The 25,050-nt window shown below is 57.7% G+C and overlaps 1 protein-coding gene across 2 annotated transcripts; it reads left to right on the forward strand.

Moving 5' to 3' along the window:
- MAPK8IP1 (mitogen-activated protein kinase 8 interacting protein 1) lies at positions 1-25,022 on the forward strand. 2 transcript variants are annotated; one of them, XM_040067051.1, is made up of 12 exons: positions 1-117; positions 7,230-7,335; positions 14,777-15,010; positions 18,646-18,727; positions 19,271-20,143; positions 20,743-20,818; positions 21,243-21,415; positions 21,702-21,811; positions 21,937-22,056; positions 23,073-23,143; positions 23,476-23,574; positions 24,000-25,022. In XM_040067051.1, the coding sequence occupies exons 1-12, from the start codon at positions 32-34 to the stop codon at positions 24,070-24,072; spliced, it is 2,103 nt and encodes a 700-aa protein (XP_039922985.1). In that variant the 5' UTR covers positions 1-31; the 3' UTR covers positions 24,073-25,022. The 2 variants fall into 2 exon arrangements, with proteins under 2 accessions (XP_039922985.1, XP_039922986.1); XM_040067052.2 differs by lacking the exon at positions 1-117 and adding an exon at positions 5,020-5,237.
- Positions 25,023-25,050: the final 28 nt, after the last annotated feature.

Here is a 25,050-nt window from a genome sequence, read left to right on the forward strand (position 1 = left end):
CGCCCTCCGCCTGCATGGAGAGAGCCACGGAATGGCGGAGCGAGAGAAAGGAGCTGCATCCCCGCCCGCCTCCTCACCCTTCCTGGGGCTGCACCTCGCCTCGCCCCCCAATTTCAGGTACCGGCCGCCGTCCCCCCGCGGAACCCTCTCGGGGCTGCCCCTGCCTCCTGCCCGGGGCAGCGCTCCCCATCTGCTGCAGCCCCCGCCCGGTCTCCCGCCGGTCCCCTGCCCCCTCCCCGCGCATCCCCTCGGCCCCCCGCCCCAGCCATCCCTTCTGCCCCCCAGCCACCGCTGAACCCCCACCGCAGACATCCCTCCAGCCCCCCGTGGCTGCTTAGCTCGCCCACCCAAGCCATGTTGGCCCGCACCCCACACATACACCACTGCAGCCTCCCAGCCCCCTGCTTGGCCTCGTGTCCCCCTCGCACCCCGCTCCCGCCCCCTCCCCTGTCTCATCTCCTCTTCCAACACCTCTTCCTCAAGGAAGAAAAAAGCTCCATCCCTCTCCCCTCCCCAAGGAAAGCCTTTTTCTAGCCCTTTCCTAGAAATCCCAGCTGTTTCTGCTTCCTTCCTGCCCGTGTGAAACAGGAACCCCAAGTGAGACGGTGGGAGAGTGCCAGAATTGATCCTCTTAGCAATACCAAGTGCTCCCATCGATTTGGGATGCGGGGGGCTGTGTCTCCTCTGAAACCCAACGAGGTTTGTCCCAGGGACTGCCGATGGCACGGGCCAAGCCAGGGATGCCTGGGGGTTTTGGAGCCCCTGGTGCCTGCTGAGGGTAGCTCTGGGACAGGGATGTGCCGGTGGGTAAAGAAGGAGCCCTGCCCCTGCCTGCAGGTACGGTGCTCACTTGCCATTAGGGGAGGCTCGCTGCTCCTGGCAGCCGTGCCCTCGTCAGCCATTGCTCTCTGCTTGCCTCTGCCACCCAGGGGTGCTGGGGGGAGAGCTGCCTGAGAAGGGGGAATGGTACCAGCTGCTTTGCATGCTGAGATTTTGGGTGGAAAGGAGGGGATGGTCCACACTAGGGACCACAGCTAAGATCATGCCCTCCTCTGTCAGGCCAAGCCCCTGAGGCTGGAGAGTCCGTGGGTCCCTGTGAGAAAACAGATGGGTGCAGTCGAGCAAAGGTGGTGTTCAGGCAATCAGTGTTTGAAGGGCTCTGCTTCTGGACCCCCTTTGCTGGTGGCTCCGGGTCTTTGGCAGCTGCTCCTATTGCAGCGCTGCCTGCGAGAGCTGCTGGGAGCTGTTGCAACATGGCTGGTGTACCCTGCAAAGCGAGCGATTAAACGCTGCCTCTGGAATCGTCCTCCATGGAGAGGGGGCTTGGCTACCGAGCCAGGGGCCGGAGGCTGAGCTGCCGAGCAGCTCTGGGCCTATCACCCGGCGCTGTCCTGGATGTGGTGGCTGCCCCCTGGGCACCCTCCTGCTCCTCAGCAAACAGCGATGCCCTGGGAGGGAGAACGAGCTGCTGCCTCTTGCTGTGTCTCAGACCTTTGGAGAAGCAGTGTGCTGCCAGCCTGCCCCAGGGAAGAAATGGCCTCCTCGTGAGGGAGGCTGTGCAACCGGGTGGAAAGCTGGGGAATCAAGGCAGGAGTGCAAAATCTTCCGCGGGCACCAATCTCAGGGTGTAAGTGGAAGAAAACGCAGTGATGTGTCTGAGCCTGGGGCAGGGTCTGGCAGATCAGAGGTGATGCTGTGGCGGGGAGTGTCACGCAAGAGGAGAGCCATGCTTGTGAAACACAAGCTGGGTTACGTGTCACAGCTTGGTTTGTGCATGTCCCACGTCCTGCATCCCTGCTGCAGGGCTCAGCGAGGGGCTGTCCCCCGCAGATGAGCTGGACCCAGCAGTGATGAGTGGTTCAGGGTGAAGGCTCAGACCGTGGCTGGCAGTGAGGTGAGCCCTGCCCTCTGCCCCTGCTTGCTGCCTGCAGCATGAGGTGTTTCAGATTTCTGCCCCTTGGTGCATGCACCTGCGCTCCCAGCTCCAAGGGGTGACATGCCAGCCTGAGTGTTAGGTGAGCGGTTGGCTTGAATTGAGAGGGGTTTGGTCCTGGCCAGCAAGCAGAGTGAAGCTCTGAAGAGACCAGGCACAGCGACCTGGCAGCAATGGTTTGGTGTTGTCTGAGAAGAAGCGGGAGGAAAAGGATGGTGAGGTGATGCCTCCTTGAGCCGGGAGGTCCTCCAGAGGTGTCTGTTCATTGTGACAAGAATAACAACATTTTAGGAGACAGGAATAAAAATGTAATTCTCATCCAGCATCCCTGTTGTCCTTAAGCTTTCCAAAGCCTTGCAGTGGTGTCTGTGTTCACTGGAGCTCCTTAACATCTTTCTCTGGGACATTGTGTTGCAGCTCCTTGCCCTGCTAAGAAGCTTTGCCAGTGCTTTGTGGCAGGCTTTCCTGTGAGGGGCTCTCTGGGGTCTCTCTGTGTCTGGGGTCCCTCTACCCAGCATTACAGGGGCAGGGGGGACTGGGGTGCAGCTGGATGCAGGGCCCTGCAGAGCTCACAGTGTTGCCTGCCGCACTGTCCCCAAGACTGTGGCTCTAATGTAGCTGGAACCTGGGAGGGGATCACTGACTGATCCCCTCCATCTCCTTCAGCTTTCCCTGATAAAAGCAAAGGGCGTCCACCTAGCTACTGGGCAGGAAGGCACATAGGAAAAGAGCCCCTTAGGGAGTTATTTCCATAGGTCAGGAGGGAGGGGAAACTACTCCTCTACTCTGGGAGCCCTGTTGGAAATCACAGCCCTTTGGGAAAGGAGGGGATCTCTAGAGGAAGTTCCCGCCACCTTGTTGGGAAGTTCAAAGACGCACCTTCAGGCTGAGGCAAAAATCAGTGCTAGCACTGTGGTTTGTTTCATGTGTCTGTCGTGCTCATCTGGAGCTGTCAGCAAAGCCTGTTTGGAGGGAATGAATGAGCTGGGTGTTGAAATGGGGCTACCTGTCTTGTGAGGGGAGACGAAAGGCTCGTCTTTCTCTGATGGAGAGAGAGAGGCGCCTTCTCATCGGTTCGAATAAAGCAGTCTCTGTGGCCATTGAGGGGGAAGAAAAAGACAGGGCCCAGTCAAATGTAGGTTAGTATTATTTTTTCCACCAGTGCTGGTTACAGGACTGGTACACAGCACCTAACAGCAGACTACCAGACTATGGCTTGGGGAGCTGGGCCTGTTGGAGCACCCACCTCCATCCAGGGCCATGTTGCCTTGGCCAAACCCCTGCATGGAAAATCCTCTGCAGCGGCAGTGGCTGACAGGGGATGGGGTGAAGAGAGGCACAGCAGCCAGGACTGATGATAAGGCTGTTCTTAGGACATCGAGCTGCTCCTGCCTTGGGCAGGTAACACCTGCCTCGGTTCATGCACCCATGTGTGTACCCTTGCTCACAGTTCCTGAGAATCCCAAGTTTATCCATTCTCGTGCATACAGCGCAGGACTGCCCACCTTCAGGTGCCTCTTGGCACATCCTTCAGGAAACCACTCATAACCTGCAAGGACAGGGTTCTCCCACCCTCACAGATGGAGACAGACTCCTACATAGCTGTGATGCTGTGGCCATTGGCAAGGGAAGTTGGCCAAAATACACGTGTATTAAATACAGGTCCTGCTCGGGCTTTCACTGCCAATGATGGAGCTGAGAGGAGTCAGACCTGTTTCCTTTCGCTGGTATTTTTAGCCTCTTTGAGAAGCGAGAGAGGGAGGAAGGGGTGTTTCCAGTACAGGGAGCAGAGGTGGGTAATGGAGAGCCTTCCTTGTATTTCCTAGGAAGTCCTGGAGCATCCATGTGAGAGGAGCAGAGGGCGCGAGTAATACGGAGATAGAGGTTTCTTTATTTGTTGCATTAATTGAGGTTTCAAGCAGATGAGGTGCCTCCAGGCAGAGCTGGTAGGGAAGATGGAGTCCTGAATGCTGTTCTTGTGGGGCTGAGTGACAATGGCCACAGTGTCACAAGCGACATGCACCAGTGGTGTGGCACTGCTGGGGAGGGAGCTTGCAGCAGGTCAGCTCAGCAGGGCAGTCCAGGCACTGAGCTGGGCTCCTGTGGACATCACCCACTTTAATCTGTCCAGGAGCAAAGCTGGGTCCCAAGCAGGTGGTGGGAGATGCACCCATTACTTGAAACTCCTGGAGTGGGTACCAGCGAGGGGCAGGAGAGCAGCTCTGATCCACCCCACCGTGGATCAGAGTGGGTGCGGCTCGTGGGGAGGGGGATGCCCTGTCTCCATCTTGGAGTCATGGTGGGTGCCTCCACTAGAGCTACTTTGGCTTCATCTTGATGGGCCAAGGAGAGAGTGGGTCTGAGAGGCATGGGGGTGGTGCAGGACTATCTGAGGCCACTGTGCCAGCAGTTTGTCAGCAACACCTGACAGCCCCTCCTGGGAAAGTCCCTTTCAGCAGCAGAAGAGGGGTGGGAGCTGGCAGAGCAGCCCACCAGGTTTTCTCTGGCCCTCAGCATGGGTTAGAGGTTGGGGAAGCTCAGGGATGATCCTGCCTGAGGCAGGAGTGGGTCTGGGGGCAGACAGGGAAGGGACAGTGCTACTCGCACTGCTTTGTGCTGGCTGGGCTTGCCCCTTGGCAAAGGTGCTCCCCTCGGCTCAGAAGTGCAGCTGGCCGTGACACCGGTCCCGCTGTGCTGGAAACACTCTGGCCTTTGCATCAGTGAGTGCCCTGACTTCACCTGGTGAGAAGCCAGCCAGCTGCTCCTGTCTGTGTCCCCCTGCCGCGGGGGACAGCAATGCTGCAAGGGCAGAAGGAGGCCAGGTGCTGCGGTTTCCGTGATGGGGTTAGCAGATCCCCTGTGCCCGCTGTGGGTGCTGAGGAGCCGAGTGCTGGAGCAAGACCAGGAGCCAGGCTGGCTGGCTGGCAGGCAGAGGCAGGCAGCGTCCCCAGCAGAGTGCAGGGACTTGGCGCTGGCTCAGCTGGGGAGGTTATTTTTTTATTTTTTTTTTTTCCCCTCCAGGACAGCTGATTCCATCTATTTTTAATGAGCTTCCCCAGGTTGCGCAGTGAGGATACAGAGCAGCGCCGGCAGCCACAGACTGCGACGGGGCAGGCGGAGAGGCAGCGGGCACCCAGGGCTCGGCTCTCACCTCCCTCACTACTGCTCGCTGCAGGTCTGGGGGTTTTTTTGGTGTGGGAGTGTGTCCCCCAGCAAAGGGGGGTTCCTCCTCAATGCAGCTGCCCTTGAAAATGGATTCGAGCACCGAGGAGGAGAGCTGGCTGGAAGATCAGTGGGAGAAATGGTAGGGGACCGGTGGGCCTAGGGGAGGGGGGACTGTCCCGCGGGCATGCAGGGGAGTGAGGGGCAGCCCCTTGCTCCTGGGCACATCACCCTTCTCCGTGAGTGATGGCCACGGGACAGGAGCAAACTTGGCACGCAGTTGAGCCCGAAGTTTTCCTGGCCGCGCAGGGAGCTGCGTGACAGCCAGGCACCGGAGTGACAGAAGGTGTCCGGACACCTCCTGCCGCGCCCCTTGGCAGGCGCGGCCGGTTTGGGGCACCGCTCAGCATCTCCCCTTCCCCGGGAGCGGGGACTGGGCTGCCTGACCCCATCCTGGAGCGGGGGGGCACTGCCACCCTGTCAGGCTGCTCCTACAGAGCCGGGGAGCCCCTGGCAGCCCCTCGGCAATGGTGTGCCCCTCGCCGGGACCCCGCAGCGCTCACTGCACTCCCCCAGCATGGCGGGTGGAGGCCCCGAGCATCAGCAGTGGATGATGTCCCACCCTGGGACCCGTGTAACCGGAGAAGAAATCAATTCGTGCTTTGAAGGCTCATCATGAGCCTCCTGCTCCGCCTTTCCTCCCTCCCATGGGCAGCAGGAGGAGATAGGCAAAGGGGGGGTCCAGTCATCCCACCCTGTGCTGAAGGCTGTGTCCTTGCATCCCTGTTGTGTCTTGGGGGCTTGCCTCCATGGGTATGGTTGTTCCCAGTTGTCTTCTCCCCAGGAGACCATTACTGGTGGGGTCCTCAGGAGCACAGAGGGAAGGTGCTCCTTCCCCCATGGGCTTCTCCAGCTCCTTTCCCTCTCCAGGAGCTGGGACAGGGGAGATGTTACCCCTCCATGGCACTGGGTTTGTGTCACTGCAGGAGGGAGCCCCAAGATGTGGAAGCAGTGCTTAAAGTGAGAGTGGGAGCTCTGCAGGTCACAAAACACCATTCTGATTGATTCCTTTCTCTCTGTGCTGCTGGGGGCCAAGCCAGAGAGGGGTGATGGGCTTGGCGTAGCCCTTTCACCCGAGTGTCTCCCAGCCAGAGGAGCTGAGAGCAAAGGGAAATGGTGGCGAGCAAAGCAGCATCCGTGGCCACTGCAGACAAAACTCCGGGGTCTGAATAGGTTGGCCAAGGATTTTTGAGCTGGGCTCTTTTATTTACCCCTGTGGTAATGAATAAATGAGAAGAGCATTGAGGTACCACCATGTTGAAATATTTTAATGCTCAGAAGCCAGGAGCACCTCACCACTCCCCTGGGGCTCATCAGCACATTTTCAGCTGCTAAAAGGATCTCTCTTGTTTTGAAGGGGTGTAATGAGTCTGTGTGGCTGGGGCTGACAGCTCCAAGGGACCCCTGAAGCCATGCAGACCAGCTCAGCAGCGCCAGTGTTCACAGGGATGCCCACAGTCACCCTGGGGAGTGATTTTGGTGCAGAGGGAAATCACTGCCGCCTCTTACCGAAGGCATCTGGGCTGGGACATCCCTCCCAGGAGCTGGTTGTGCCATGGCTGAGGGGTTTGCTGTGCTTGTAAGTTCTGTGGGTCTCGATGTGGTCACCTGTCCTAGCAGGTCCATCCTCCAGCTGTGCCCTGTCAGGATCCCCAGCCTTTCCACTTCCTGTAGCCTCAGCCTTTGCCCTGTTGGGTGTCTGTGCCCAGCTGGGACAATCCCAGAGGCTCCCTGGGATGGTGTGAGCAAGACAAACCTCCTGTAATAGGGGTGGGTGTACTGTCTGTTCCATGTTCTCACAACCTGCATGTCCCTGCTGTCGTTGGTCAGGCAGGGACTGCTTTGGGACACACTCTTCCTGCCTCCCAACAGCCATGGACCCTGCCAAGCCCAGCCACTCGATGGGGACAGACCTGTCCCCTCTGGGAAGGAGCTGCCTTCCCTGTCCTTCTTCCTGGTAGAGGCTGGGAGAGCCTCTCTGAGGTGTCAGTGCTGCTCCCAGCTCACAGGCACCACGGCACCCTCCTGTCCTCCGCTGGGGCAGTGGGTGACCAGGCCATCTCCACTCCTCCAGGCTCACCCATGACATCAGCCTTGAGGAATTTGAGGATGAAGACCTCTCTGAGATCACTGATGAGTGTGGAATCAGCCTGCACTGCAAGGAGAGCCTGGCCACCCGGGTAAGTGTGACAGGGGTGGGGAGAGGGATGGGCAGAATGTGCCAGTGGGGCTGGCAGGCCCCATGCAGGACCACCAGATCCCCAGATGAGTATTTCTCAAGGAGCCCACTGCCATGGCCCAATCCCCTCTGCTTGGCAGTGCCCTCTCCTCAATCCAGCACAGTGCAGGTCCTTTCTGAACCAACCAAACTCCAGGGACAAAAAAAGCATCTCAAAGCTGGTGCATTTCAGTCCCACTGTGCTATAGGGGTTGGAGTTTGTTCCTCTGGGATGAGCCCGGGGATTTGGGTGCAAATGGGGGCATGCCCCCATTTGAGCAGGATGCTCAAATGAGCAGGACTAGCGAGCATCTGGCACCCAATAAACATTCTCAGGAATCAAAGATATTTGCAAGGTGGCACCAAAGGTCCCACCTGCTCTGTTCTTCTTGTCTCCACATGCATCCCTGGACCTGGGGATGCAGCTGGGCTCGGATGGTGAGAGCTGTCCTCTGCTCACCTGGGGTGTTCTCTCTGGCTTGCTAGCTGCCTTTAGCTAGAGCTGTTCACAGGTCTTTAGGAGGCTGGAGGCTCCTGAAACCAGGATGAGGGGGGTAGCTCTGATGGCAGCAGGTGGAATTAAAATGGGAGCCTGTGCAGCTGCTCCAACTGGGTCTCCCATCCATCTTAGAGCACGCTGTCAAGAACCTGCTGGGGTTCACGCCACTGAACTTCCCTAGAAGGCCACGGGGACAGAAACATGGAGATAAATTGATAATTACATTGGAGATATGCAGGGTGTTAAAGGAAAAGCCACAGCCTGAGCGTTCTCAGTACCACTCAAGGGATCACACACACCGCCTGAGAGTTCTAACTGCTGGGAGCAGAGTCTCTTTGTAGCAGGCAGCTCCAGTAAGCTGACAGCCGCCCTTTTGGACCCCTCACTCAAACACACACTCACTCTAAGGCTGACTCCTCCTCCTTCAGGCTTGACCTTAGGTTTCCTGTAGCAAAGCCCCAGGCTCAGATTTTATAGAAATAGTTTAGTGGTACAGCACCAGGCCAGCTCCAGCTGGGTGCCTGTAGAGAGGGACCTGAACAAAGAAACCCCTGGGCAATTACACCCATACAACTCATGCACCCACCCCTCAGAGACTCTCCATGCACCTCTTGGTCCAGTGGTGATTTTTGGGCTGGGGTCTTCTAACATCTTACTGGGTTCTTTCTCTGTGTCTGTGCAGGCAGGCCATACACTGTTCTTATCTTGTGGAGTTACAGCTTCTGCTGACAGCTGGAGTCTCCTTGTGTTCTGGTTTGTACTTGTGGTGCACCTGCTCGCTGACAGAGCATGAGGACATAAAAAAGCCCTAGGCCTGGGATAAACACTGTTCAGCAACAACCACAGCAGCATCAGTGTGTTATCAATGCTCCTCTCGTAAGAAAGACAGAACACAGCACTGCACTAGCTACTAGGAAAATGACAAAGAGAATTAAGTCAATTCCAGCCCAAAACATCTCTAGGTGTAAACTCACAGCTTGAGGCCGAAGGCTTCAGCAGATCCAGCCACTGATGCTAGGCAAATAAAGCTGAGCAAACAACATGGTAGATCGCACAGTATTATAACTCTGGGAACCCATTCTAACTCATTCTACTTAAAACGTATTTCTTTAAGCTAAGAATTAATTCCTCTCAACATAGAGGTTCTGCATTTTGTCCATGTGTTTCGTGCTGAAGGATGCAAATGCTGAGAGGAGCAGCCAGGTGGTTTGAGAATTATTCTGTTCCTCAGAGGAAATACTTCCTCTGCAAAACTGATAAAGACCCAGCAAGCACAGGAAAGGCACAAGAATTTGTCGCAGATTTAAAATTAGAAAGTGAATTTGTGTCGTTTGGAATCCCTCACTGCAGGCGGGACAGTACAGACAGACCTCATCCTTGGGAGGTGAAGGTGTCTTGCTGTGCTCCTTGGTCTAATTCCTGACCTTCCCAGAAAAAATTTGTCTGTTCCCAGATATGGGCCTGCTGCTCAATATCTCTGCTCCAACTGCAGGCGCCTCCTGCTCTAGGATGTTATGGCCAGACTTCCCTGGGGCAGTCTGGGCTCATGGGCTGTGTATGCTGTAGGGAGGAGGGATAAGGCAGCAGGGAAAACCAAGGGCAAACCCGGTGCTGGCCATCCACGAGGGAACAGCCACAGAGAGGGCCTGGCATTGGGAGGATCCTCCTGCCTGCAATTGGTGAGGCAGACAGAGACTGTGGGTGTGTTGCCGGGTTCTTCCTGTTACCCATCACAGCTCCCTGCTGCTGATAGCACTGCTGGGCTTAGAGCAGGATTTATTTTTATAATTTTTCTCCACAGATTGACAACCCTTGGCTGAAGTTTAGCAGGGAAGGGGAGGGACAGGGGTGACTTGCAGCTCAAGTGCTGCAGCCCCTCCTTGAGGGGAAGGAAAAACAATCTCTTTTGCCCATTTGAAACAGTTTACTCGGGGGTTTCTGCATTCCTGTGCTGCAATACAGAGATCTGACCCCCAGAAGAGGGTTTGCTCAGGCTCTGGGAGCAAGCCCCATGCCTTCCCTGAGGACAGCTCAGAGCTGCTTTACACAAACGTCTGGGTGCACTGAGAGTCTGCTGGAGTGGGATGCGAGGCTGCCGTAGGGGAAGCAATGAGTTATTCATAAACACAGCAAAGGAGGAAGCTTATCATGCTCAGAAAAAAAAAGCCTGCTAAAAATATGTCCAAATGGCTTATATGGGACACGGAGGATTGCCCGAGGAGCAGAACCGAAAGTGGTGACAACAATGGCTGTGAGAGGAGCTTTTCAACCCCAAATGAGGCAGGCGAGAGCCAGGGAGCTTTCCAAGCTGATTGCCATCCGGAGCGAGCTCGGGGCGACGAGGTGGCGGGATGCGCGTGATGGACGCAGTCAGGCCCAGAGGGAGCAGCGTGGCCGGGTCTGCGTGCGGCAGGGCCGTCAGTAATGGCCAGCAGTCAGCAGCAGCCGGCTGATTGCATCCTGTGGGGCTGCCCGGGGCTGGCCAGGCGTGCTGGCATGCTGGGGCCCGGCGTGAGGGGCCGTGCCGCTGCCCTGCTCGGGCTCGCACGGCGCCGGTGCCGCAGAGCGGCCGTGGTACGTGGGTCCAAGGACGGCCCTGGTCACCCCTGCAGGGCTGGGCAGCTGGTGAAAGCCCGGCCGTGGAGCAGTGCGAGGTGACAGCGAGCTGCTGGCTCACTGGATCGCGCCAGAGCAGGGAGTGATGGGCAGGGGAAAACAGGATCTGGGGAGCAGGGGCTGGAGTCATCCAGCTGCCCAGCGGTGAGTCTCTGGAGAGACGGGCAGGCACAGTAACCCAACAGCTAGCAGGAAAGCACTGGAAAGGAGCAAGGGGGCAAACCCTTCCTGAAGGCTGCAAAGGTGACTGCTGGATGGGCACAGTCAGTGACCTTGAGGAGGTGGGGGGTCTGGGCAGAGCTGGGTGATGACAAAACCCCGTGGAAGGAACAAGCAGCTGGTGCAGAGGTCAACACGCAAACAGAGAAGAGTTTGGGGGAATTTTTTTGGTCCCAGGAAAACAAAGATGACCTCATTATGGGCTATTTTAGCAGCTCTTCAGAAAGAGTGGCTCAGACACACAGAAACGGCAAGGAGGCGTAGACTGATGTCTGTGCAAGAGAGGCCTGTCTACTGACAGGGACCAGACCTCATGGATGGGAGACCACGTACTGAGAGTGAGGAATAATACCACGCATGGCTGAAAGGAACCTTCAACAAGAAGTCCCCACTGAATGAAAAGAGAAGTGAGATGGGCTAAGGAGAGGGTGTGGAGGAGGAGCAGAAGTGTCTTTGGGGCTTTGAATGGCAGGGCTGAAGGCCAGCTGGGAAGGAGCAGGGGCCACTGGGGTGAGGGACACAGCCTCCACCTCGCCAATGGCAGCAGTCAGGTGAGCTGAGAGGGTTGGTTGCAACAAAAGCACCAGACCTGGGGTTTGGCTTTGTTTTAGGGGCTTAGAAATCCAGGGTGACAAACTCTGGTTTCAGCAGGATGGATCCCAGCAAACAGCCAGGCAGAGGTTAATAAAAGTTCAGTGCCTCATCTATTTTCTAGGAACTGTGGGGAATGGCTAATGCCGGAATGAAAAAAAAAATAAATTAAAAATAAATACCTCTCTTGGAAATACCTAAAAGCATGAGAACAAGCACCCAAAGGGAAAAGAGCTGATGCAGGGCTGTGCTGAGCCTTCACGGGTGTGCACGTAAATGTCTGAAACAGCTATGAAGATACAGATATGTGGAGGAAAAAACAGTTATTTCAGTGTAATAATAATGCTGGAAATGCCAGGGATTTTCTCTTGATGTCCACTGCCACTGATCCAGGTGTGCTGCTGCTGGCAGCTGCTCCTGGAAGGTCAGCAGGACCCACTGCAAAGAGGGAAGCCACCGCCATGAGCCTGTGATCCGGGGGCTGCTGGGGATCTGGATGTGTGGGGTGGGAGCAAAGGATGGGGCAGCCAGGTGGCTGCCTGCTCCATGCAGCTTTTCACAGGCTGTCCCATGGAGCTGCCTCTGTGATCCACGGCCAGCTGTGGCTGTGCCAGGCTGGAGGCAGAGAGGCTTCTCCTGGCACTTTGAAGCCAGCCGGTGGTAGGGAGAGGGGGCACAGTTGTGCCTGCTGCTCAGCAATTCCCCCTTGCTTCCCTGTGCTCATATAATGCTTTTCCCAGCCAAAGGTTTTGTCACTCCTCCTCTGACAGTGAAGGCTGCAAGAGTGGGGGAGCAGGGAAGAGACTTCCATTATTCAAGCAACATCTTGGCATATCACTCCACTCCTCTACAAGAGCCTTTCATTCCTAGGGAAGCAAGCAACTTCCTCAGGTGGGCAGCAACCCCCACACAGGGGATTCCCCAGCTTAGACCAGCACTCCAGGGGTGATCCCAGTACTTCTCAATTGCAGCAGGTTCATTCTGCTCCAGCCCCCTGGAACCATGGATCACAACACTGGGACTGTCAGAGACAGTCCGGTTGTTAGTCACTGGGACTTTCTGCCATTGGGACAGCACCCTGCAGCTGTGAGGTAGGATCAGCAGGAGCACACCAGCATCACATCTGTCCCAGGAATAGGGCTGTAAGGAAGCACGAGTGTCCCTGACTGCACTGGAGACAAGGTGTGCATCTTGTGCTCATCCTGCCGCCAGACTGGCTCTCCCACACACCCTGGTGTCTCCCACAGGGTGAAGGGACTTTGGGAAGTCACCTCAGCATTGCATCTGTGCTGAGACATGAGCATGCTCAAGCTGACCTTAGCTGACATTATCTTGTTCCCAGAGGGTCCTGAGGCAGCCTGTCCTGGTGTGGTAGTGTCCTTGCAGTTAGAAAGGCTTCCTGATGTCTAGTCCCTGCCCTTGCTTTGCACATCGCTGCAGGTCTCACTCACACAGTAAGGTGATTGATTTCTGTGTGGTTTCAAAATCACTTTGTTGAGCTACAGGCCATAAATAATACCTGCAGTGGCTGTAGTTTCCTCCTAGCTTTTGCAGCTAGAATGCTGCACCCCTACTAGTGTGCCCTTTTCTTCAGAATGACAGTGATATGCTTTTCTGCATCCTTCCGGGACTTCTCCCTCTGTGAGTTTTCCGAGTGATTGCTACAGCTACAGGGTTATGGAAGCAGCATCATTAGCAGTCTAGGTTGAATGTCACCAGTTGAGTCCAATACACCCACCTTGGCTAGGTATAATCCATTCGGTTGGCATTTCCCTCCAGTTCTTTTCCCATGCCTCGGTTTCCTTGTTAAAATCCATGTGATTTGTCACAGACAGAAATGCAGAACTTGTGGCATGAAGGTTAATGCTCAAAACAAGGGATTTAAATGTTAAAAGTCTCAAGAGGACATGTGTCAGTGGCAGTGTTTCTCCATTTGCTCACCCACTGCAGGACTTCAGCAGGGATGCTGGAGTGGAATGACTCCCTTGAGAGGGTTTGTACCTGAGCCCTGTCTTGTGCTGGCTTTTGTCTGACAGTTCAGGAGCTGGTAGCAACAAGAGCTCTTGGAGTGGCTGCCAGAGCCGCTGGGGCTGTTCCTTCTCTCATGGCTCAAGGGGCATCCTCCATGCAGCTGGAGACATGGATAGTATTCAGCTGCAAACCGCCCCCCTCCCCACCCCTGCCTGCTGACAAGCTTGCAGTCACCACAAACAGCTGATAACGAAGGGAATTCAACTCCATGATGCCAGGTTGCTGCCTTTATTGCTGGCTGCAGCAACCTGTGCACGTGCAAGCTCCAGTTAGTGCAGGGAGGGGGCCTTGGGAAGGAAACCACTGACCTTAAAACACACACAGGGGGAACATCGGTGCCTCTGCCCAGCAGCACAGCCACAAGGAGTGTGGTGGCTCAGCTCTCGGGCACAGCCAGGCTGGTGGGATGGAACCCTCAGAGCCCCCACAGGCCACAGTGGCCACCCTGTTCCAAAAGGGTGCAGGGAAAAGACTGGAGCTGCCTCCAGCCAGAGCACAGCCACCACCAGCAGGTGACTGGAGAACCCGTGCAGGGCATCCCTCCCGTATGGCCTCAGGTCCTGATATGTGCAAATGCAAGGAGCGGGCAGAGAAGGCTTGTCCTGGATGGATAAGACAAGGAGGAAGGAGCTGCTGGTCCAAGTGGGCATTACAGGGAAGGAGGACTGATTCCTTTCAGAGGTGTGCAGTGAAAATTTCAACCCCTAGAGAGAAAAAGTAGTAGTAATAGTGCAGTACCTGGTGCCAGTACCCAGCGTGGTGGGGGTTCTCCATCTGTGAGGATGTTCAGGTGTGACAGACAAGACCCCAAGTGACCTGCTCCAGGCAGGGGGTGGACCAAGTCTGATCAAACTGATGATGTGCTTGTATGAGTCCCACCTGCCAGGAGAGGAACCAAGAAAGGACACAGTCTGCCTTAGAAGGAAGAAGAATCATAGTGTAGCCCCGGCTGGAAAGGACCTCAAAGGATCACCCGGCCAAACCTTGTGTGGGAAAGGGAGTCTGGGTGAGACGATCTGGCACACTCTCTAGCGGCAGCTTGAAAATCTCCAGAGATGAGGACTCTACCATTTCCCTGGGGAGGTCGTTCCGCAGAATGGTTATTCTCGCTGTAAAAAATGTCCTTGTTATGTCGAGACGAAACCTGGGTGCGCGCGTTTGCGTGCTTCGTAGTGAATGTGACGGCTGCGCGTACCTCCAGACAGACACCTGCCGGCGATAAGGTGCCGGGGAAGCCCCATCGCTCAGGGAGGAAGGATGCTGCCCGCGCCTGCCCGGGGAGGAGGGGAGGGGCGGGGGGCTCCCCGGCTCCGGGAATAACATCGCTGCCCCTTTAAAAGGCAGCGGCCGCGGGTGCCGATGCGGCGTCCCCGGCCCCCCTGCCCGGCCCCGGCGGAGGCCCGTCCCGCCCGCCCGGTGGCCTGATCGCGGGCACTAATCCCGGCAGGGCCATGTGAGCCGGGCGGGCGGCGCGGCCCGGGCGGCGGGCGGCGGGGAGGCCAGCCGGCTGCAGGCCGAGATGCTCCAGCTCGACCTCATCGACGCGGCGGGGGACACGCCGGCCGAGGAGCAGACGGCGCCCGAGCCGCTGCAGAAAGAGCCCCCGGCCGGGACCACCGAAGTCTACAAGCCGAAGCGACCGACAACCCTCAACCTCTTCCCGCAGGTGCCTCGCAGCCAGGTGAGGCGGGATGGGGGACTCGGGGGGATTGGGTGGTGCGGAGGAGGAGGAGGAGGAGGAAGGATGCTCCCGCCGCCCGCCGGGGGCTTTTGTCTCGGGCGGATGGAGGGAGGGGGAGGGAATAGAAGGGGATGGTGGGGCTCGGCTGGAGGGGTGGCGGGGCTGGGCTCGGCTCGGCTGCCCGCGGTGCTCGGCGGGGCAGCCGCCCCCGCCATCCAGAGGTCCCTTCTCCCCGCCGCTCGCCTTCCCGGGCCGGGCGCAGCGCGGGCCGAGCCGGAGGGAGCGATCTGCGGGCCCGGGTCTCCCCGGATGCCGGGGACCTGAGCACGCCCTGGCGGGCCGCCCCTGGGCACTGCCGAGCATCCCAGCACCGCGCTCGGCGGGGCTTCTTTGAGGGGGCTTAGACGCCGGGTGGGTTACTTCTTTCGTCTCTGCCGCCGAGGTGGAGAGGGAACACGCCGAGAATCGTGTCGGGACTGCGATGTGCCCCAGCAGAGTCCGGGTGGCGTGGCAGAGAGCCGTGCGGAAGGGACAGGGTGGGAGCTGCGAAGGGCTCCCGTGGGATGGGCAGCGAACGAGGCACGGCTGCCGAACGCGTGAATGAGCCATCCCGGGACGGGGCACCGCGCCACGGACTGGCGAGCCCAGGGCCGGCACCAACAGCTGGCTGGGCTCCAGCTGCCCCGGACTGGGGCAGCACCAGCTCTAGGGCAGGCTGGTGACACCAGGTGCCCCGTGCCTGGCAGTGGGGACCTGGTGGCCTCAGCTCCTGAGCGGTGGTGCCTGGGCGAGAGAAGCATTAATGTCAGAACCCCGTAGAAAATCTGAGAGACAGAAAAGCAACGCCCAAAATGGTGGCCGGGAGGACAAGGGGGTACTGTGGTCTCGCTGACGCTCAGATTTTGTAAAGATTTTGGATGGTTTTAGCCGAGGCTGCCTGCCCCACACAGCCATGGTGTTTCTGTCACCCGTGGGGTGGATGATGCTTTGGTGCCCTGCATACTGACCCCCCGGGCAGCGGCTGGAGTCCCTTTGCTCTGTCGCTTCTGCAAACTTTACAAACCCACGCGAAGTGCGCGACGTGCGGGGCTATTTTTGCCACCCTCCTCCATTCAGCTCTGCCTTCTGCCAAGTAGGAGGATTTTCGTCGCGGTGACGTTCAGCCGAGGAGCATGAAGTGAGAGGCAGGTGTCCCCGTGGGTGACAGATGGAGAGTAGTCGGAGCTGGGTGTCACCAGCCCAGCACCCGCAGCTGATGCCAGCTCTCTGCCGGAGGCCATGGGTGGGAGGAGGAGGAGGGAGGCACAGAGCCAAGGATAGGCGCCCGCAGGCAGCTGGCACCAGGGACAAAGGCAGCAGGGCTGGGGAGGCGGGGAGAGCTCCACTGAGCATAATGGACAAGGGGACAGCAGCAGCCTTGTCCTACCCTGTGCAGGGACCCCGAGGAGCAAGGGGTGTGTGTGGCAGCCACATCCAGCTGGGGTGGGGGGAGTTGCAGAGATGGTGGGCTGGGGATGCTGATGGTCCCTTTGCAAGGAGATGGTGGACCCTGTGGGGCTCACTGGGGGTCCTGGGCACAGCTGAGCTGAGGACAGGGGGAATGGGAGGGGAGGCTTTGCTGCAGCTAGTAATGAGAGCCTGGAGCCAGCGGGGATGGTGGCACAAGACTGTGGCATGGCTGGCTAGGCAGGATGGTGCTGTTGGTAGGATCTAGTTGAGAGGCTGGCTGTAAGGTGCTTGGGGTTCCTGTTCTGGATTCCTACCTATAGCCGGAGGCATTTTCTCCATCTGCACGTGGTGCCCTGAGGAGAGGACAAGGGTGCAGGGCATCCCTTGGGGAGCAGCCTGAAATCTGTCTCCACTTGTGTGAGACACTTGACCTGCCCAGCTCCCTTCTCCTACAAGTAGTCAGAAGAGGGACCATGGCCATGCATCCTCTTTTGAATGCCCAGCTGGGGCACCAGGCACTCTGCCAGACAGGGTGTTCACAAAGCAAGGCATCATCCCACCCTCTGCTTTTCTGGGGCTGGGATCCAGCCTGGTGATGTCTCAGTTGCTGCTGGGCACTCTTAGGATTATCATCCCAGGCAGGTGGCCTGGAAATGGTGAGAGGAACATCCCCAGCTTCCCAGAGGGCAAGAAACAGCCGTGGTGACTGGCTACGTTCATCCTCGAAGACTGTGAGTGCCTTTCCACCCTGGCAGGGTGTTGCAGACCCCTGAGTGCTCTGGCCCTGTGGGGATGGGTGGGCTCAGTGGGCTGTGCCTGCTGCATTGCTGCCTCCTGTCCCGGTCCGGGAAGCCAGGCTGTCTTGTGTGTGCTGGCCCTGTGGCACTGTGCACGCAGAGGCCATCGCTGTGACAGCTTGCCTGGCCCACATCCCGGCCCGTCATGTCCCTGGGAAAGGCTAGCAGGGACGTGCTGTTATTTGCCTCGGCACAGGAGGGACTCGTGGAGGCCAAGGTGGGAGGTTGCCAAAGCTCTGTGAAGGGGGTCTCTCCCTCCCCGCATGGAGGCAGGGATCTGGCAGGCATAGTTGGGCAGTGTGTGACATGATGGAATTTTGGGGCAAAGGCTTTCTTCATGTCAGCGGGGAAGCAAAGCAAGGACAGGGCAGTTCCTGTGCTGCTGGGAGCAGCTGCGGGTTGGTGATAAGGCCGTGAGAAAATCCAGGGAGTCCCAGCAGGGCTTTGGTACTTAAGCAAAAACTAACAGTGGAAAATGCCACTGCTGCAGCTGGGGCAGAAACACTCAGTGCCCCATAGGAGGGGCTGGGAGAATGCAGCCAGGGAGAACTTGGGGATGGAGAAATGGATGAGGACTGGCACTGCATCAGGCAGGATGTCACACCTTGTGGGAGTGAGCAGGGAGGACTTGTCCCTCAACTGCAGGAGGGCCCTCGTTAGAGGGGACTTTGGTGTGCTTTGGTCCCCAGGTCTTGCAGCGAGGCTGAGCACGTGTTCCCTTGTGCACATGCATGGCCGGGCACCCAGGGCTGGGCACGGAGGGCGCAGCACCCACAGAAACTCACCCAAGCATGGGGAGCATGGATGGGCTGATCCTGCCTCTCCTCTCCAGCTGCTCTGGATTGACATCCGCTAGTGAACTGTATGTGTGTGTGTGTGTGTATAGATTTGTATACATACGCACTATCTGGGTGTGCCTCTGTATACACCCAGTACGGATGTCTCCAGGGGCAGGCTTTAGTCTGTCCAGTAGCAGGCTTCCAGCTGAGTGGCAGCACGACAGCTGGTCCTTGGGATTTCCCCCGTTTCATTAGGCTGGGTGGTTTGAAGATAGGCAGGGCCAGCAGGATGGGAGCAAAGCATGCAGGCAGGCTCAGGTCTTGAATTTTTTGTCTTGGGACTGTCCAGCTATGGAATTCTGCAGCCAAGTTTCCCCTGGTGGATGAATGCAGCCCAGCCGGCTCCTTGCCCACCCTGCTTCAGCCATCGTGCCTGCTCTTGCAGCAGCAGCGTGGCGAGATGTGGGGCTGGCAGGGGGGTCTCCTCGAGCACCGTGTATCCCAGCACGCCCAGCTGAGCGGGGTGCGGTGGAGCCAGGGAGGAATGGGTGCTGCGTGCCACATGCTGTTTACTGTTTGGGCTGTAAGGCAGCTTTGTTCTTCTCCTCAGGACACTCTGAATAACAACTCTCTGGGGAAAAAGCACAGTTGGCAGGAGCGGGTGTCCCGGTCGTCGTCCCCTCTGAAAACGGGTGAGTTCTCAGGCTTTTGTCCAGGGTCAGCTCCTTGCACCCTTTCATGGTGCTCAGGAGCCTGAGGCAAGTGGTGCTGGAGCAGGAGGTTGGGGAAAATGTACCACATGGATGGAGGGTGCATGTCTGTCTTGCTGTCTACAGTTACCTGAAAGGAGATTGTTAGTGAGCTGGGAGTTGCTCTCTTCTTCCAAGCAGCAAGCAGTAGGACAAGAGGAAATATCCTCAAGTTGCACCAGGGAAAGTCTAAATTGGATATTAGAAAAAAATTTCTTCATTCAGAGGTTGATCAAGCGCTGGAACAGGGAAGTGCTGGAATCACCGTCCCCGGAAGTGTTCAAAATTGTGTAGATGTGGTGCTTAGAGACATGGTTTAGTGGTGGGCTTGACAGTGTTAATGGTGGGACTTGAGAATCTTAGAGGTCTTTTCCAACTTAAATGATTCTATGAATCTGTGAGTCTGGGTGGCGTCCCTGGACACCTTCCCTGTCAGGGAGCATCCTCCTCCCAGTGGCTGTCTACGCTGCTCTCCTCTCCCCACAGGTGAGCAGACCCCTCCCCATGACCACGTTTGCCTGAGTGATGAGGTCAATCACCAAAACAGCACAACCTCCACCAAAGACCGGGGCACATCCACGGAGAGCCCGTGCCGGCGCACAGCGGCCACACAGATGGCCCCAGCCTGCGTCGCCTCGTCCCGGCCGCCCGAGAAGCACCAGGCCGCCAGCCGGGCCCCACCGCACGGCGCCAGCATCGTGGTGGTAACGAGGGGCCCCGAGGCTCACCGGGACCGCATCCGCTACCAGACGGATGTGAGGCTGGAGGCCACGGAGGAGATCTACCTGACGCCCGTGCAGAAGAACTCGGACCCCCTGGAGGCTGACAAGCCGTTCCTGTCTCAGTCCAGTGAAAACCGCATGTCCATCAGCTCTGACATTGACACCTCCAGCTATTCAGCCCTGGCAGGGAAAACCAACCCCTCCATCAGCGAGGAGGATGAGGTGCTGGACTACATGTCCTCCCCTGACAAGACAAACCCGCCCAGGGCCTCCTGCGGTGGTGGGAGCGGTGGCTCCCGGCCAGGGCACAACCTTCAGAGAGCCTCCGTGAGTTCGGACACCAGTGCCCTCTCCTATGACTCTGTCAAATACACGCTGGTGGTGGATGAGAACGTGCAGCTGGAGCTGGTCAGCCTCAAGCAGTGCTACTCAGGCTACAGTGATGAGAGCGACTCGGCCACGGTCTATGACAATTGCATCTCTTCACCCTATGAGTCGGCCATTGGCGAGGAGTACGAGGAGGATGCGCTGAAGCGTGACTCAGTCTGCCTCTCCGAGGACTCCACCCCCGAGGCAGACATCCACTTCTCCAAGAAGTTCCTCAATGTCTTCATGAGCGGTCGGGCACGCTCCTCCAGTGAGTGCTGGGCACTGGGGGGAGGTGGGCTGGGCAGCCCTGCCTGTCCCTGGTACACGAGATAGGAAACCACCACCAGCACTGAGCCCCAGTTCTGCTTGCTTGCTGCAGCCTGTGGCTTTGTGCCTGGTGGTTCAGGAGGCACGGTGGGGCTTGGAAAAACTTTGTGAGTGTCAGGTGAGGGTGGCAGTAGGAGTTTGAGGCTGCTCATTTGGTTTGCCCAAGGTATGGCCATGCTGAGGGGGAGGCTGAGTGAGGTCACAGGGGGCCATCATATTCCTGGCATGCCACACTCCTCTCCAAGCCCAGAAGAGCGCTGGTGACATGTTCCAGCCGGCAGGGTTTCCCACAGTGTGGCTGGTCCCGTGCAGGTGTCACAGCTGTTTGTGTTGGTGCAGGGAGTTCTTGTTCCCAGTGGGGACTGCTGGGCACCAGCGCAGTGGCTCCAGCCGTGCCTCTCCCTCCTGTGGCGTCGCATGGCTTTGTCTTGGATGAGCTGTCCTGCAGGAGCCTCAGCAAACGGCCTGGCCCTTGTCCTTCTCTTGGCTGTGATGCTGATCCCTCGATGCCGATGTGTCCTCCTCTGCCTTTGTCCCCAGGTGCCGAGTCCTTTGGGTTGTTCTCCTGCATGATCAACGGGGAGGAGCAGGAGCAGACTCACCGTGCTGTCTTTAGGTGAGTCTGCAGGCACAGGCAGTGTCCCCAGCCTCTGTCGGTGCAAAGCTGGTGCTGCACTCCCACCAAAGTGGGGTTAGAACAGTGTTTCTGGTGTGGGAAGCCCTGGGGAATAAACCAGTGCCTGTAGTTCATGCCCTGCCCAGGAGCAACATTTGTGCAGGCTGCTTCATGGGCAAGACCTCTGAGGGCCATCGGGGCCTCTGAGGGGCAGCCTGGGTGGTGCAATAGGGGATAGCCTTGCATTAGGTGCCAGGATGCTGCTGCCTGTTGAGCCCAAACCTCCTCCAGTGCTTTATTTAGCGTGTCAGGTCCCCATGGCTGCCAGGGCACTGCCTGGGGAGGTGGTGGTGGTGGGTGTCCCAGCAGCATGCCAGTGAGAAGGCCACCAGCACTGCTAGCTAGCCAGTGCCTCTCTGCGCAGGTTTGTGCCTCGCCATGCAGACGAGCTGGAGCTGGAGGTGGATGATCCTTTGCTGGTGGAGGTGCAGGCAGAAGATTATTGGTATGAGGCCTACAACATGCGCACAGGAGATCGGGGCATCTTTCCTGCCTACTATGCTATTGAAGTCACCAAGGACCCAGACCATGTAACAGGTACCCAGCCTCTGTCTGCAGCCTGCTGCTGTCCCCAGCTTGTACCACAGCCTCCCTGCTGAGCAGTCTGGTGCTGAGCAGGGGGCTGGGGGGGAAGACCTGGGCATCCAGCAAGGGGCGGTGAGCAAGTCCTGCTGTGATGCTGGGAGTTGGTACCTGCTGTTGAGGGAAGCTTTTCCCGGGCAGGGAAAAAGCACAGGAGCTGGAAGATGGAGAGGGGAGGTGGAGCTCAGCCCACACACCTGGTCACCAGAGATGATCCCTTGCCATGTGCTCTCTTTTCCAGCTCTGGCCAAGAGCAGTGACTGGGTGGACCAGTTTCGGGTGAAGTTCCTTGGCTCCGTGCAGGTTCCCTACCACAAGGGCAACGATGTGCTCTGTGCGGCCATGCAGAAGGTAGCGTCCCACTCCATCCCAGGGAGCAGGAGTGCCCGCTCCTTCTGGCGGCAGGGCAGAGCTTCAGCGGGGCGTCATCATCACTGCTCACGAGTCCCACGGCTTTGTCTCTCTCTCTCCTGCAGATTGCCACCACGCGCCGCCTCACTGTGCACTTTAACCCCCCCTCCAGCTGCGTCCTGGAGATCAGTGTGCGCGGGGTCAAGATTGCTGTGAAAGCTGACGACTCCAAGGAGCACAGCAAGGTAGTGCCCTGCCCCTGCTCATCTCATCCCTTCCCTGATTGCTGCTCTGAGCTGGCTCATGCCCTCTCATGTGCTACAGGCCATGATTGCATATGAAAATTAAAGGGCTCCACCGCACATCTGAGGGTGTGGGAAACACCATCATCAGCATTTTAGGCCCATCATCGAGGTCCCCAATGCCTCACAAGGCCCCAGCTCTGGGCCAGCTGATGCTCTCACAGCTGCCAGGCGCATCACCGCGCTGGGATGCTGCGAGCTGAGCCCTACCCGGTAATCTGTCAGCTACTTCTAAACCTTTCTGCTACTATTTTGAGTGGTGTCCTCCAGATCTGCCCTGTAATCTCTTTATCTGGCAAGGGCAGGCTGCTGATTAGCATTCTGCATAAGTAGCCTAGTAAAGCAAGTTGGGATGCTGAGCAGGGCAAAGTGAGGGCTTTGCAGCAAGCTGTTGGGAAACCTCCCTTCCAGCTGGGGGATAGGAGTAGCTCACGGCTCTGAGTGCTGTGACAGAGCTGGGCTGAGGTTTCTACAAATCTAGCCTGTATCTAGAGGATGCCATCAACTTAGTTGCTCTTTAGTTTTGTATAAATAAGTTTTCTTTTCTGGCTGGGACCCTTCGACACCCAGGCTTGAATTGACTTGTTTAGTTCTAAGTCATCCATTTATCTTCTGTGTACTGGTGTTTCTGAGACCCTTTTTAGTGAAGGAGGGCTGCGTGTGCTGGTGAGCAGCAGCGCTGACTCTAGCCTGAGTACCGTCTGACTCAGGGCCTCCAGGGAAATCCTGCAGGAGCTACTGGCGGTAAAGGCAGCTGGGGTGAGAGCCAGCTGGGCTGCCTGGAAAAGCTCCCTTTGTTCAGGTGCTTGGAGCAATCCTGAAACTGCTGCTGATAGCAGCCCAGGATTAGGCTCCAATTAATTTCACTCCTCCGTCTCCAGGTGCCAGAGACCAGCTGCACTGCAGGGGGTGGGGATAAAAGCTCTGACAGTTCCCCCCTCTCTCTCTCTCTCCCCCAGGTAAACAAGTGTAGCCATTTTTTCCAGCTGAAGAACATTTCCTTTTGTGGGTACCATCCAAAGAACAACAAGTGAGTAGCAAGGAATTGTAGTGCAGCTCTCGACAGCAGTAGCTCAGCAGCAAGGCTTTGCTGCCTTCCTGCTCCCTGGGGGTAGCACGGCTGAGGCTAGGGAGAAAGGGTTTCCCAGAGCCCTGGGTTGGAGGGCTTTCCTTCCCCTGAGAGCCCAGAGCTGCAGCTGTGGACATGGGCTGTGGCATGACCCTGGGGTGGCCACCAGGATTTATAGGGGAAGTTTCAGGTCCCAAATCCCTATGCTTAAGTGTGGATACACCTCAGAGATGCTGGGGTATCTGTGCCTGCTGGTTTGCTGGTCCAGTCACATCCACTGTCTGTGCCCTCAGATATTTTGGGTTCATCACCAAGCACCCTGCTGACCACAGATTTGCCTGTCATGTCTTCGTCTCGGAGGAGTCCACGAAGCCACTGGCGGAGTCTGTAGGGTGAGTCCTGGCTGGGCAGGGAGGGCTGGCTCGGAGGGCAGGAGGAACAAGACAGCCAGGCTGAATCCTGCCATCTCCCCCTATATGTGGGGCTTGGACCTGGCCCCAGGCTGGCACCTCAAGTGGGATGCTTGGCTTGAGAGCCAGGGCTGACAGGGCTGTGGGCATCATATTCCTGACAGTACTGGAACAAGTCCCAGTGCAAGGCTTTGCAGGCAGATGGCTGAAAGTCATGCACTGTGCAGGGAATCAGAGCCAGGCTGGAGACCCTGTGGCTCTGATGGCAGCTCTGGGGCTAATGCAGAAGAGGTCAGGGGCTGGGGGGCAAACAGGCCACAGGGGACTGAGGGTCAGGATGGAAATGAGGATGTATAATTGCCTTGTGAGGAGGCTGCTGCTAAGCTTTGCCTGGTGCTGTGTTGCAGGAGGGCTTTCCAGCAATTCTACAAGGAGTATGTGGAGTACACGTGCCCCACAGAGGACATCTACCTGGAATAGGGGCTGGCACAGGCACCTGCACAGCCAGGGCTGCAGTCTCGCCCCTTCCCCGTGTCGTGCATGGACAAGAGCTGCTTTGAGCCTGGAGGAGGAGCGGGCCCGGGGCAGGGCTCCCCGGGGCACGGAGCACCGCCTCTTTTCGTGACTCCCCTTCCTTGGGCTGGGGGGACGGGAGGGGGGAGGGCTGGACAAATCGTGTTTATTGTACAAAATACTCTTAGTTTATTCTATTGGAGAAGCACCCTCTGGGTGCCCTGCTTGTGAGCAGTTGGGGGGGGCAGTAGCGTGCTCGCGCCCCTTCCAGCTGCAGGCTGGGGTGACAGCATCTCCTCCTTGTGACCGTGGCACAGCTTCCCGTCACATCCATCCGGGGTGACTTTTAATTGTGGTGGCAGAGTCAGTCTCTTGCGGTATGATGACGCAGCAGCTACAGAAAACGAGACCCACATGCTGGGTCCTGCCTGGGAGATGGGATCACCTCCCAGCCAGGCCCTGGGGAGATGGCTGCTGGGCAGGGGTGGCAGAGGAAGCCCCAGTATCTCCTCTGCCAGAGCCAGAATGAGATGAAACAACCTTCTCCTGCCTCTGTCCCCATCCCCACCCCTTCCATCTCCGTATCCGTGCCCTGGGGAGGGAGAAAAATTCCCCTCATACCTCCCTGCAGTAACTATACCTTCGGGAGGGAAGCCTTTCTCTGCCCCTTTCCCCTCTCCCCCAAGGTGCAGGTGGCAGAGGCAGGGCAGGGGCTCCCCAGCTCAGTGGGGCTCAGCCCCTGCACAAAGCTGGGTGTCTGCCTGAAATGGGGCAGGGAAGAGCTAAAGGCTGCAGGGAGCTGTGCGAAGCACCAGGGAGGTAGAAGAGTTCTCCCGGTCCCTGCAGCCAGTGATCTCTGTGCTTCAGCTGGATCTGCTGTGATGGCAACTATTAAATATGATGGTTCATGGAGCAGAGCTACTGTGCTGTTTGTTTCCCACTACA

This window comes from Hirundo rustica, chromosome 6 (assembly GCF_015227805.2).
Source record: "Hirundo rustica isolate bHirRus1 chromosome 6, bHirRus1.pri.v3, whole genome shotgun sequence".
Classification (NCBI taxonomy): Eukaryota; Metazoa; Chordata; class Aves; order Passeriformes; family Hirundinidae; genus Hirundo; species Hirundo rustica.

What these genes read in the sequence shown, in the direction of transcription:
- MAPK8IP1 (XM_040067051.1), top strand. Translation starts at nt 32, where the DNA reads ATGGCGGAGCGAGAGAAAGGAGCTGCATCCCCGCCCGCCTCCTCACCC. An exon ending in ACTCCAAGGAGCACAGCAAG is followed by an intron (nt 22,057 to 23,072) that starts GTAGTGCCCTGC and finishes TCTCTCCCCCAG; the next exon opens with GTAAACAAGTGTAGCCATTT. An exon ending in CCACTGGCGGAGTCTGTAGG is followed by an intron (nt 23,575 to 23,999) that starts GTGAGTCCTGGC and finishes GCTGTGTTGCAG; the next exon opens with GAGGGCTTTCCAGCAATTCT.